Below are 11,722 nucleotides of genomic sequence, written 5' to 3'. Positions count from 1 at the left end.
GCCAAAAATACTTTTAATTATTAAAATTTTTTTTCAACTTTTCTAGAAGCACTCCCAAACTAACCACTCATATATGGTAATTTTTGAGTGCGATAACTCCCCTCACAACACAAGCATAACATGTGTAGATAGTTCTGGATGAAAAATTAAAGTGGGACCCAAATGGGTGTTGTAATACATCAATCGTCAACTGATATTTGCTGTCCTAAGCATCCAATGCTCACGTATATTTTATACTCTATCTTAGGGACAGAGGGGCAATTCTGTCCAAGAAAGTCAGTTTCATTCAATTTTAATCTAATTTGCTGGGAAATTTGGACGCCAAAAATTGACGCCCTTGTCATTTTAACATTTCAAAATCCGCCATGAAAGTACCTCCTTCAAATTTCTCTGCAGAACCCTAACAAAAGCCCACCCACAACCACAACCGCAACCGCAACCTTCCATGCTCAACCTCCACAACCACACTGCCTTCCCACTCAAACCCATTTCATTTCTCTTGAAAAAATGGGCTCTCTCATCCCAATTCTAGACCTCAATAACCTCCCAGAATCAACCGCAGGCTCAACCCCAACCAACACCACCACCATCGCCATGAAAGTCCCGAAAATCGAACCCAAGCTCGAACCTTTCGACGAGCCACTCGATACCCAACTGCCCCAACTACCCCAAGAACCCTTCGTTCCCACTCCTACCCCCAACTCTTTCGCTAATTCCCAATTGACCCCTTTCTCCGACCCCAACCACACCCCTCTATCTGAATCCTCCACCGTACCCTCAGACCAAGACAATGTGTACTCGGAGTTCCATCGGATTTCCGAGCTTTTCCGAACAGCTTTTGCAAAAGGGCTCCAGCGTTTCGGTGACGTAGACGTTTTGGACCCGGATTCGCGAGCAATTGTCCCAGTTTCTCAAGAACAACAGCTCCAAGAGGTTGTCGTTGCGCGAAGAAAATACCCCCAGCGGTCCTCTGAGCTTGTCCGGGTCACCGATCTCAACGTTGAGGACCAGCGCTACTTCCGAGACGTAGTGCGAAAAACACGAATGCTATACGATTCGATTCGCATTCTGTCAGTGGCGGAAGAGGAGAAGAGGGCCCCGGGGCTCGGGAGACGAGCCCGAGGCGATTTGCGAGCCGCTTCGGTGCTCAGGGATCGTGGGTTGTGGCTCAATCGCGACAAAAGGATTGTTGGTTCGATTCCTGGGGTCTATGTTGGCGATATCTTCTTTTTTCGGATGGAGTTGTGTGTGGTTGGATTACATGGCCAAGTCCAAGCTGGGATTGACTATCTTCCGGCGAGCCAGAGCTCGAACCATGAGCCAATTGCAACCAGCATTATCGTTTCCGGTGGCTATGAAGATGATGAGGATGCGGGTGATGTGATTATCTACACTGGTCATGGAGGGCAGGACAAGTTTAATAGGCAATGTGCTCATCAGAAGCTGGAAGGTGGGAATTTGGCATTGGAGAGAAGCATGCATTATGGGATTGAAGTGAGAGTTATCAGAGGGATCAAATGTCAAGGCAGTGTTTCAAGTAAGCTTTATGTCTATGATGGCTTGTATAGAATTTTTGATTGTTGGTTTGATGTGGGCAAGTCTGGCTTTGGTGTTTATAAGTACAAGATTTTGAGAATGGAAGGGCAAGGGGAGATGGGTAGCGCCGTCCTTAAGTTTGCCGAGAGTCTTAGGACTAGGCCCTTGTCTGTGAGGCAGTCGGGTTATCTTAGTTTGGATATTTCTAATAAGAAGGAGAATGTTCCAGTTTTCCTTTTCAATGACATCGATTCTGACCAGGATCCCTTGTACTATGATTATCTTGTGACAACTGTGTTTCCAACGCAAGTATTTCATCAGTCCGGGCAGGGGACTGGGTGCGATTGTGTTGACAGTTGTTCTGGTAATTGCTTTTGTGCTATGAAAAATGGAGGCGAGTTTGCTTATGATCAGAATGGGTTTCTATTAAGAGGCAAGCCTGTGGTTTTTGAATGTGGGACCTTCTGCCGTTGCCCCCCCCACTGTCAGAATCGTGTCACACAAAAAGGGTTGAGAAATAGACTGGAAGTGTTTAGATCAAGGGAAACAGGTTGGGGAGTTAGGTCCTTGGACTTGATACATGCTGGTGCCTTTATATGTGAGTACACAGGGGTAATTCTCACTAGAGAAATGGCTCAGATTTTTGCAATGAATGGTGATAGCTTGGTTTATCCACATCGGTTTTCTGACAGATGGACAGAGTGGGGAGATTTATCTCAGATATATCCTGATTATGTACGTCCATCTTATCCTTCAATCCCACCATTGGATTTTGCAATGGATGTATCGAAAATGAGAAATGTTGCTTGTTACATGAGCCACAGTTCCACTCCAAATGTGCTGGTGCAATTTGTACTGTATGATCACAATAATCTAATGTTTCCTCATATTATGCTATTTGCAATGGAGAACATCCCTCCCATGAGAGAGCTGAGCCTTGACTATGGGGTGGCTGATGAATGGACGGGGAAACTTGCTATCTGTAACTAAATAATTTTGATGGCGTGATGCTTTTTGGATCATGCAGACAGTTACCGGAATATGAGATACTGAGGTAAATCCAAATTCTTTCTCAGGCAAAGTATTTATTTATTTTGGTTTTGTGTTGCATCAGATCAGCTTGCCTTGTTTCCCTTCTAATTGCTGAGAATCTTAAGCAGTGAGTTTCTCTTTTCTTGTGATTTGCTGTAGCTCTAGTTCAAACTTCAATGCCACCTTAGCACCAATTTATAGCCTGCTAGGTGTGTGATTCCTTGTGCAATGATGTACTCTAGTAATCATATGGTGAAGCATATCCGGAGGAAGGGGCCTTTAAGATTCTCTGTGATGGAGGTGATTTGTCTTGTTACAGATAGTAGCTGGTCATGCTAATCTATGTACTTAGGATTCACCTTTTCCATTTGTGCCTCTTTGGATCAAGACTGTTTCATTCATTTCCATTGTAGGTACTATCATGGTGCATGATACTGCCTATAAATTATAATCATGGAATTTTATTGTTAAGTTTTATAATTTTCTAAGATCGTATGTTCGTCTAAAGATAAATGATTGAGGGATAAAAGTTGCTCAATCTCTTTATCTGTTTCATGGTTGTGTCTTGTATGTGTCTGGAGTTGTACTTTTAAATTTGTTGCATTAGAAATAGGTGTTTGGATTGCTGTTGTTAATCTAGTTATATGCTATGAGATATAGAGGATATCATAGTCACCTGCAGTGAGAAAATAAAAGTAGTAAGGAGTAAAGGGGGACATCAATGCTGTTTAAAATCAGCAATTAGAATAGTTTGTCACCTCACAATTTGTTTGACTCCTGCAATATGACACCGAGTATCCAGAAATTTTCCATTTCTGTTCATGACCCCTAAGGGAAAAAAAAATAAAAATTCAATTCCTCTTGCAATGGAAAGAGATTTGACCCCTTTGACCTAGCCTAATCCTAACCCATCACCCAACCCTCTCTCCAATATTGCTCTACGTCAACAAGTTCAGATAGAAACTTTTGTTGAATTTACATAATGATTTCTTAACATTGAGCAGGGGCGGGCCTGTGTTAGTTTTCGCTATTCTGGGGTTGTATCTTTACGTGAGCAGGGGAAGATTGAAAGATTTTTTTTATAGTGGAGCATAGTAGCCAGTTCCCAATAAATAAAATCTTATCGATGAATTTTTTTGGTTACACTTATACAATTTTAAATTTGAACTTCCTACATGATTTCTCATTCTACAACAAAAGTATTTGCTTTTCAGTCCTGAAAAATGATACTCCCTGTTGTATGTTCAAACACATTAAAACAAAAATCCAACCCCCTAAATTATATATATTTTTTCAGTACGAAATAAAAATGATGCTATTTTTTTTTTCCCTTGTTAGGGGGTATAAATATTTAGTGCTTCTAGCAGGAGTGATTTTGTCATAGAGTCATATGCCCCATTGCTTGTAATTGGAGTCATCCTTTGAGTCTGCATGCCATTATATTACTAATGAGCGCAGCTAGAACAATATAGAGCATGCGTCATATTTGCACCTTTGGGTTCTGAAATCTGTGTTTGTATTTGAGATATGCCAGTTATAGGAATAGTTGTTATTTGAAGCAGTTATAGGAGTAACCTTTAAAGACGATGCTTTTGTTGGCAAAAGCTACAACTACATAATTGTGATCTCTTTATTTTATTTTATTTTAAACAAAATGTATAGAAAAATTAATACTTACTATTGATGAAAGGGAAGTACAATCAAAGTCCACAAAATATATGACCTTTTACTTACCATAAAGAGAAACTTATAGCACAATAACCGCCAACCCGCCCAACCCAACAAAGATAATGGGTCCTACCAAACTTCAACCAAAATAAGACACTGCAGTTCCCAATCCCTTAAAAGGAGAAAGAACGGGTAGTCTCTAAATGCAGATGAAACTGAAGCCCAAAGTGAGGCCTAATGTCTAGCCTTGTCGCACATGCTTTTAATCTATTATCCAGCGACTAGGAGAAAGACAGTATTTGATTTGTTTAGTGTTTCTAGTATTTCTTGAAGGGGACTTTAGTACAGGGAACGTTAAAGAGATTTGTGTGGAATAGATACGTGAAAGTCAAATGAAGCGAAAATGTAGTGATCTAGCTATGGAGTGTGGTTGACTATAATAAAGGGCAATAATTTGAGTTACTTCAGTAAACATGAGACACCCCAATTTTATATTTTTTCCCTAGGAAAAATTCCTGGAATTGATTGATGGGAAAGTAATGTAAAGACATAAAGTACTACCCTGATTTCATTTCAACTGACGCATTCATTAATCAGCAAAGTAAATAGATTAGAAGTATTAGAAGCATTAGATTATGAGTAGATAACAAAGTAAGTTTTACCTATGGAACTAGTTCTTGTGTTTTAAAGAAAAAACTGCAAGGCAAATACGCAGAGTTTTTTTGCAGGACCTGTTTTATACCTATGGTATACAGCATAGTTGTTGTGTGTATGGGGTGTTTGGAGGTAATTTACTTAAATTGTACAAATAAATGCTAGGGCTACAACTAAATGTCAACCTACTATCGTGTATGTTGATTTGGGAAAGGATACGCCCAAAAAATAACTTGTGAGAATCTTTGGCAAATATTTTTGGCAGCTACGAATGGACCAATTAGTATTCAGTTTCTTTCATGAATGCTATATGCTAATTTAATGTATGTGTTTGTATATAAAAGGAACTTCTTTAAAAAGGTGTCCACATTTTAAGAAACGTGTGGACTTCCTCTGTTTGGGTGACCCTGCAATTAATGTTTAATGATTCAAACCGTCCATTTCTTACAATATTTGTTCAATGGATCATCCTTGGAAAAAGTTTGGCAAATAGGGAACCATTTTAGTCATCAAAGTATGATCAAATAAGTTAACGAGCACAATGTTTCCGATAAGATTGAAATGATGACTATGATAATCAAATGACTAACAATTTCTGATTTGTGTAATATTTTGCAGAGACAAAATTGGTAGGTTTTCTTTCATCATATACTAGTTGAACATATAATTCTTTCCTCATTGAAATTCTTGGTAGGTTCTCTGTACATGAAAGTGAAAACACATTTGTTCTCTATTTCTTGCCCTTATCATATCAACTAGATAAAAAATACATTTGTTCTCTGCACTGACTCTATAGCTTCAGACAACATCTTGTCATCTTAATTGCTTAACCAAAATATTCAAACCATTTTTTAAAGGCTTGTTTTTTATCTTTCAGGTATGGTAGAAAATAAGGAATCCATGTTGGAATCATGTTTCTGTGTGACAAAGTCACTACTAGTAAAATTAAATTCTGTAAAAGTTCATTGCAAATTGACTAGAATAAGCAATAATTTAGTTTCAAATTGAAATTCATGTTTTTTATTAGAGGTGTATTTCTTTCCTTTGTTTTCTTTAAAACCAATTCATTTTTTAGGTTTGTAAAACTAGAAATTCGTTTACTTCTGCAAGTGAAGATTCAAAATGCATTTTAAGATAACATTCAGTTGGCCACTTTGCAGTAAGTGCCCAATGTATTCAAGCTCTGCCAGGCTGTATTACCACAAACCTGTTTCATACACTTGCCTGCACATGTGAAAACGCACACGCCACACGTGATTGCACATAGCTTGTTCCAGGTGTATATTTCTATTAAAATTTTAAGTTGGTTCATTAACTGTAGCTAAAGCGAGCGAGTCATGAAAATATTTGCATTTAGAAAAGGGAAGTTTTAAAGTTAATTGAATAAAGGAAGCAGCTTGCTTCCCCAAGGGGAGTATGATGAGCCTTCTCTATTGTTTATATCTGCAATTGTATATTATTTGCTTTATATAATTTCGACCAAAAGTTTGCAAATGGAAAGGCAATTCTCACTGGCCAAAAGTATGATGCACTAAATATTCTATCATCCAGTTATTAGTTCCCTGTTCTTTATAATCGTAATTCAGTTCATTAGATTTCTGTATATGATTCATAGTGCAGACTTGAAAGCTTACTCAGCCTTTCACTGTTGTGATCTGAAGCCATTAGTAGGTCATCTGGTCAATATTATTTTCTGTTTCATTGTATGTAGGTGTGCACATGGAAAAAGATTGTGAAACTCTGGTTATCAGACTATGATTGGATATGTTTGGTTATTGTTGCAATTGCATTTATAATATTAGATAACCAATAATCATTCTAATCATTCTAGCTCACAAATTTTGTTATCTTATTTTGCAGATGGCATTCGGACTACATAGCTCTGTAGTTTTCTTAGATGGCTTCTGAATTCTGTGGTCCATGAATTTTTCCTCGAAAGTAGATGCTGAAAATGTAAATTTTGCTATCAGATTATCCAAAAGCATTGACTTGGCTCATGTACATGTCAAATTGAAGTCACGAGGTGTAGAAAAAAAAAAGAAATGGGAAAATGAACTGGAATTGAGAACTCGCTGACCGAGCCACAAATGCTGCTGTGATGATTTGCTCTGACATTTTAGGCATTTTTCTGTTTCCTGGACTAAGTCTTCATACATGCAATTCCACTGCAAGTTGCAGTCTGCAACTGATGGTAGTTGCCGTTAGGTTTGTTAAGCTTGTAAGCACAACTGTAGTAATCTTCTGTACTTGTATATATAATGATCCAAATGGCTAAAGTTTGTACAGGAATTGTATAATTAGTGCTTCCACATATGTTTGAATAGAGTCCATTTGTTTGGTAACTTGGATAATTCATTTGTAGTGGATGATGATGATTAAGGGTTTCAGGTAACTTAAAATCAAGGATAAACTACTGCACTCCTGAATGATCTCTACTTGAATATAACTGTCATGTGTGAGCAAATTCTGGGCCATTGTGGTGCCTAAAACTTCCATGCTCAGGGATCATTTGTTTAAAGAACTTTTGTATGACCATGGAACTTGCTGCTTCCATGAACAAGACATACGTTTCATTTGGAGTCTCTTCTCATCTTGCACTTTCCGGCAAAGCTTGTTGACTATGAAGTTGAAGTATGTTTGCCCCATGCCATAAAAGATAAACATCTTAAAACGGCAGAGACCAATTTGATGTGTAGAGGATAATCTTAAGGACCATTAGTGTTACAAAAAAACCTAAAGGACGAAAAGTGATAATTTTGCACACCTCAAGGACCATTTGTGATAAAAAGCCTTCAATTAATAATCCAATTTTACATTTCAATAGAAAAGTAATAGCTATGTGAGTTAAACCCAAGACCTGATGAATATTGATTTTAGACAAATCGACCAGGCTAGAGAGAGGTGCTGAAACTAACTCTGATTGTTTCCTACTTAAAGGAAAACGATGATTTAAGCAAAACGATAAACTAAGAGGGTGAGAAAAGCAAGTTACCCAACAGCAAATAAACAAAGCATTAACTTTAACATTACTCCAACTGAGACAGGCCAAGGAACATAATACATATTCGTATATTATGCAGGGAGCTTTTGAGTACTGCATCTGCACAAGAATGGCTATGATTGCCAAGTACAATTTTTCTTTTGATAAGATTTTGTGTGGTCATATATAAACCTTTTTTGTTATATAATCAAAGTTGTAATATACACATTTGCAGACAACTCGGTCTCCGAATTCCGGTATAATATGAGCAATAATTTGTGAAGGGCATGGCTCATGCTTGAGATGCGAGTGTTCCATTTTTTTCTAGTTCACGTAGTCTTGCTCTCTCCATCTTCCTTTTACGCCATTCTTCCAAGGCTGCAGGACATTATGCAAATTGCTAAAAATCTAGTTCATAATAAATATAAAAAAAATAGCATCTAAACAAGTAATAGGAACTCAAAACCTTGCTATTTCCGGACCTCAAATAGAGGTCACAGCTAGTGAAAATATGGGAAGCAAATGCATAAAAAGGCTAAATGTATCTTTCTTGCATGTACTAATACTAGAAGTTGGAAAAATAATTTGACGAAAATTTTCATGAAACTCCACATTCATTTTGTAGGCTACTTAATTCACACAAGAAACAAGAAATGATGAATCCATCTGCTCTAGCATCAATTGAGTGAAGAATGTTTGATGAGTTCTCTGAAAGATTAAGGTTACCATCTAACTTAAAATGCGAGCAATTATCTGATTTCATGAAGAACAAGTAACTGACACAGTCGCACAGGTAGCAGGCAGCATGCTTCTAGACAAACACATGATAGACACATCTAAGGTCAGATTCAGAACGGTTCACATATCATCAATTGTTTTTACGTAGAGAGGAATATGCAATATCACATCAAAAAAATACCATCATGGAAAGGTGAGTATTATGAGGGATTCCGTAACCAGAGAGTTCCATTTCATAAACCTCCTCCTGATAAAGATATAATTCACCCAAAAACATTTCTGTTTTGGGTTCCCAGAGAGACTGAGATGCTTATAATGCAGACACAGGAATAGAGAACGCACATATCCAATTTAAAGCATGAGCTGGAAACACAAATGCTCTAAAGGCCGGTACTAGAATACAGCTTCCAGCAGGAAGAGTCATTATATGATCCCAAAAGGGAAAAACAGCTGTTTGACAAAAAAAAAGAAGCAAATATGTAGAGGAAAAATGACAGATTTTCACCTTTGAAGCTGGTAGCATCATTAACAGAATGCAGATCTTTCAATCTTTTAGAAAGGTCACCTGCAACGGTTTGCTTTGTGTCTTTCTCTTTAACTGTTTCTGGTTTTGCATATACTTCTTGTTGGATTTCCTTCACCTGAAGATGGAAGAAAATTTAATGAAAATCAAATTGTACCAAACCATGAACTTTTACAACGTTAACTATTGAAAAATTCCAAAAGTAAAAAGTTACAAATAACTCAAAATGGAAAGTGCACATTCAAATCAGAGAAGCAAGCAGTTTAAAACGAGATGGGTTCGGCTTTTACATGGGGCACTCACCACTTTATTTAAACTAGCAATAGAAGGAATTTTTTACTAGAATTATAACACTGATGCCATACTTACTCTTTTTATCAGTTCCAAGGGTCTCATAGCAAGACGAATTTCTTCAGATTCTCGAACATACCTAAGTGTGGCTGCAGTTGGAAGTATAAACAGTCTGTTCCAGTCAATCTGAATGTTCAATGCTCATTAAGTAATGCATATATACAGGGAAGATTAAAGAACCCAATTAAAGTCAAGAATATATCAAAACAAAGCATATGATATATCCCACATGAAGAACAGAAGCCTTTCACAGTTTCATGATTTGCGTACATTTAACTTAATATAATGAATGCATCAAAGTTTAACAATCACCATGTTTTCTTAAATGAAAACTGCAGTCCTGGCATTGTAATGCCTCATTGAAGAAATGTCTTAACAATCCCCATGTTGGACCATTTTTCCATTAGAATTAACTCATTATTACCATCAAGGTAAATCCCATGCGTTTAGAGTCAGATGAATCTTGTCCAAACATGTTCTCAGCTTCTGCTGATCCTCCAGTCCTAAACTTAGGGTCACAGAAGCAAAGAGAAACTTAGAAAGAAAACCTGCAATGAGTAAGACGTCAGTCCTAAACTAGGGCCATATTAATTTTGAGCCCAAAAGCTTATCTGCCTTCCAGTTGTATGAATCCAAGAGAGCTTAATTGATTTTGAGTTGAATACTGAGCTCTACTGAGTCCTTTTGCCAGCCAGTTACGAGACTTGATTGGTGAAAACCACGTGGACAAATCCCACAGCATGATAGAATGGTAAAGTAATATGGTCCTATTAGCCAAGTGGTACCTCTCCTCTTTTGATAAGGGGAAGTTCGTAGGTTGAGCTTTTGATGAATTAGGTAGTTGAACGAGAAAGGATCTGGAAGGTTTAGGGAAAGGGACTACTGAAGTATATTTAAATAACTTATGATCCATGGAAGCCAAGACAAGCACATGATTATGAAGCTAAAGATAATACTATATGAATATGACGCTAAAGATAATACTATAGATGAGAGCTAAATGCATCATATGAAATATATTTTGAGTAATTTACAAAATTTCTCTAACCAAAAGTTAATCTCAGGGTAACCAAACAAGAGATAGCAAACAAATCCAAGGTTTCACTAATCTAAACAGGGTATTAATTCTTCTCCAAGAAAAACTTAAAAATGGAATGAGATTATGTAGTTCTGAATTTCAGTTCCACAATAAAATTTCACGGCTGTTCAATAATCCCCATTTGGGGTTTGGAAAATTAAGTGCATGGAACTAAAGTCACAGAATTAATGGGGTTGAAATATCAGCTAGCAAATATCATATTTTACTTATTGATTTAACTTTTGAAATTGAAGCTGGTCCAAGTCCAAACTAGGAAGAAAACCTCATAAAGTTAACATTTAAGGGTTCAATCAACTATATTCAAATCCCAAAACCCAATTCTAAGGAGGACTTCCTAGTTAATTTAGAAAAGATGATAAATTCTGATTTTGAATTAAATAGAAGCCCTCAATCACAAAACTTTTAAGCCTAAAAATCCTAATTTAAAAGCATATGCTTAAACCTTCCAACATCAGCATCCTCATATGTCTAGTTTTTGTTCCAGTCACTTATCTACCATAAAGCTGTGCAACAGGATCATAATACCATTAAACCCCACATTAACCTTCCAAATTCCCCTACCCCAAACGAAATGGGTCTCCAATCCAATCAACAACAAGAAGAAAATAATGGGTCGGCAAGAAAAACCCACAACTCTTCATTTATCTAATCCCCAAAAAATTTTAAAAAGTCAGGAAATTTAGATGATGGGTCAGCATGCTTCGCAAAGATACAGAATAACCATGTGACAACTTGTTCTTCATTTGCAGAAACACCAGAGCTCCTTCACGACAAACGAAAAATAAGGCCGAGAGAAAGAGAGAAAGAGACCTGAATTGAGGTGAGAGGTGGACAATTTGGAGCGAGAAGAAGCAGAGGAGAGAAAGCCCTGAAGCAATAGAAGAGCTGTTATCACGTTCAGCAAACACATCATTATGGTCGCGCTCCTGAACGATAATATTGGCCTCCATGATTGCTGTCCCTCCATTGCTTTCTTCTTCTTCTTGTGGTTGTTTCGGTAATAATTTTGCTATTGTAGCAGTGAGCTTGGTATAAATTAGCAGCAAAGAACGACTGATCCCAACCCCGTCGTCCCCGGCATAATTACGACTGCAAACGTGTCTTTTACACCTTTCACTTTCACTTGAGTTCTGCTCTCAAG

At 37.4% G+C, this 11,722-nt stretch overlaps 2 protein-coding genes across 3 annotated transcripts; one reads left to right on the top strand and one right to left on the bottom strand.

Annotated features, from left to right (window-relative positions):
• LOC18790095 (histone-lysine N-methyltransferase family member SUVH9) lies at positions 229-7,312 on the top strand. Of its 2 annotated transcripts, XM_020554579.1 has the most exons (3): positions 265-2,590; positions 2,728-2,868; positions 6,751-7,312. In XM_020554579.1, exon 1 carries the CDS (start codon positions 508-510, stop codon positions 2,524-2,526), a length of 2,019 nt encoding a protein of 672 aa, XP_020410168.1. In that variant the 5' UTR covers positions 265-507; the 3' UTR covers positions 2,527-2,590; positions 2,728-2,868; positions 6,751-7,312. The 2 variants fall into 2 exon arrangements, with proteins under 2 accessions (XP_007226972.1, XP_020410168.1); XM_007226910.2 differs by lacking the exon at positions 2,728-2,868 and having other exon boundaries at positions 229-2,590.
• Positions 7,893-11,722, bottom strand: LOC18789752. The gene is made up of 4 exons (XM_020555869.1): positions 11,392-11,722; positions 9,501-9,571; positions 9,114-9,249; positions 7,893-8,248 (listed from the first exon to the last, which is right to left on the bottom strand). The coding sequence occupies exons 1-4, from the start codon at positions 11,546-11,548 to the stop codon at positions 8,163-8,165; spliced, it is 450 nt and encodes a 149-aa protein (XP_020411458.1). The 5' UTR covers positions 11,549-11,722; the 3' UTR covers positions 7,893-8,162.

The sequence above is a fragment of the Prunus persica genome, chromosome G1, assembly GCF_000346465.2.
Source record: "Prunus persica cultivar Lovell chromosome G1, Prunus_persica_NCBIv2, whole genome shotgun sequence".
NCBI classification, from domain to species: domain Eukaryota; kingdom Viridiplantae; phylum Streptophyta; class Magnoliopsida; order Rosales; family Rosaceae; genus Prunus; species Prunus persica.
This window is presented reverse-complemented; position numbering and strand designations above follow the sequence as displayed.

Excerpts from the sequence above, each read along its gene's own strand:
- LOC18790095 (XM_007226910.2), top strand. The coding sequence starts at position 508 with ATGGGCTCTCTCATCCCAATTCTAGACCTCAATAACCTCCCAGAATCA.
- LOC18789752 (XM_020555869.1), bottom strand. The coding sequence starts at position 11,548 with ATGGAGGGACAGCAATCATGGAGGCCAATATTATCGTTCAGGAGCGCG. Across the intron at positions 9,572-11,391 it reads CACCTCTCACCTCAATTCAG|CCACACTTAGGTATGTTCGA; the intron begins GTCTCTTTCTCT and ends TTCCAACTGCAG. Across the intron at positions 9,250-9,500 it reads CCTTGGAACTGATAAAAAGA|GTGAAGGAAATCCAACAAGA; the intron begins GTAAGTATGGCA and ends TTCCATCTTCAG.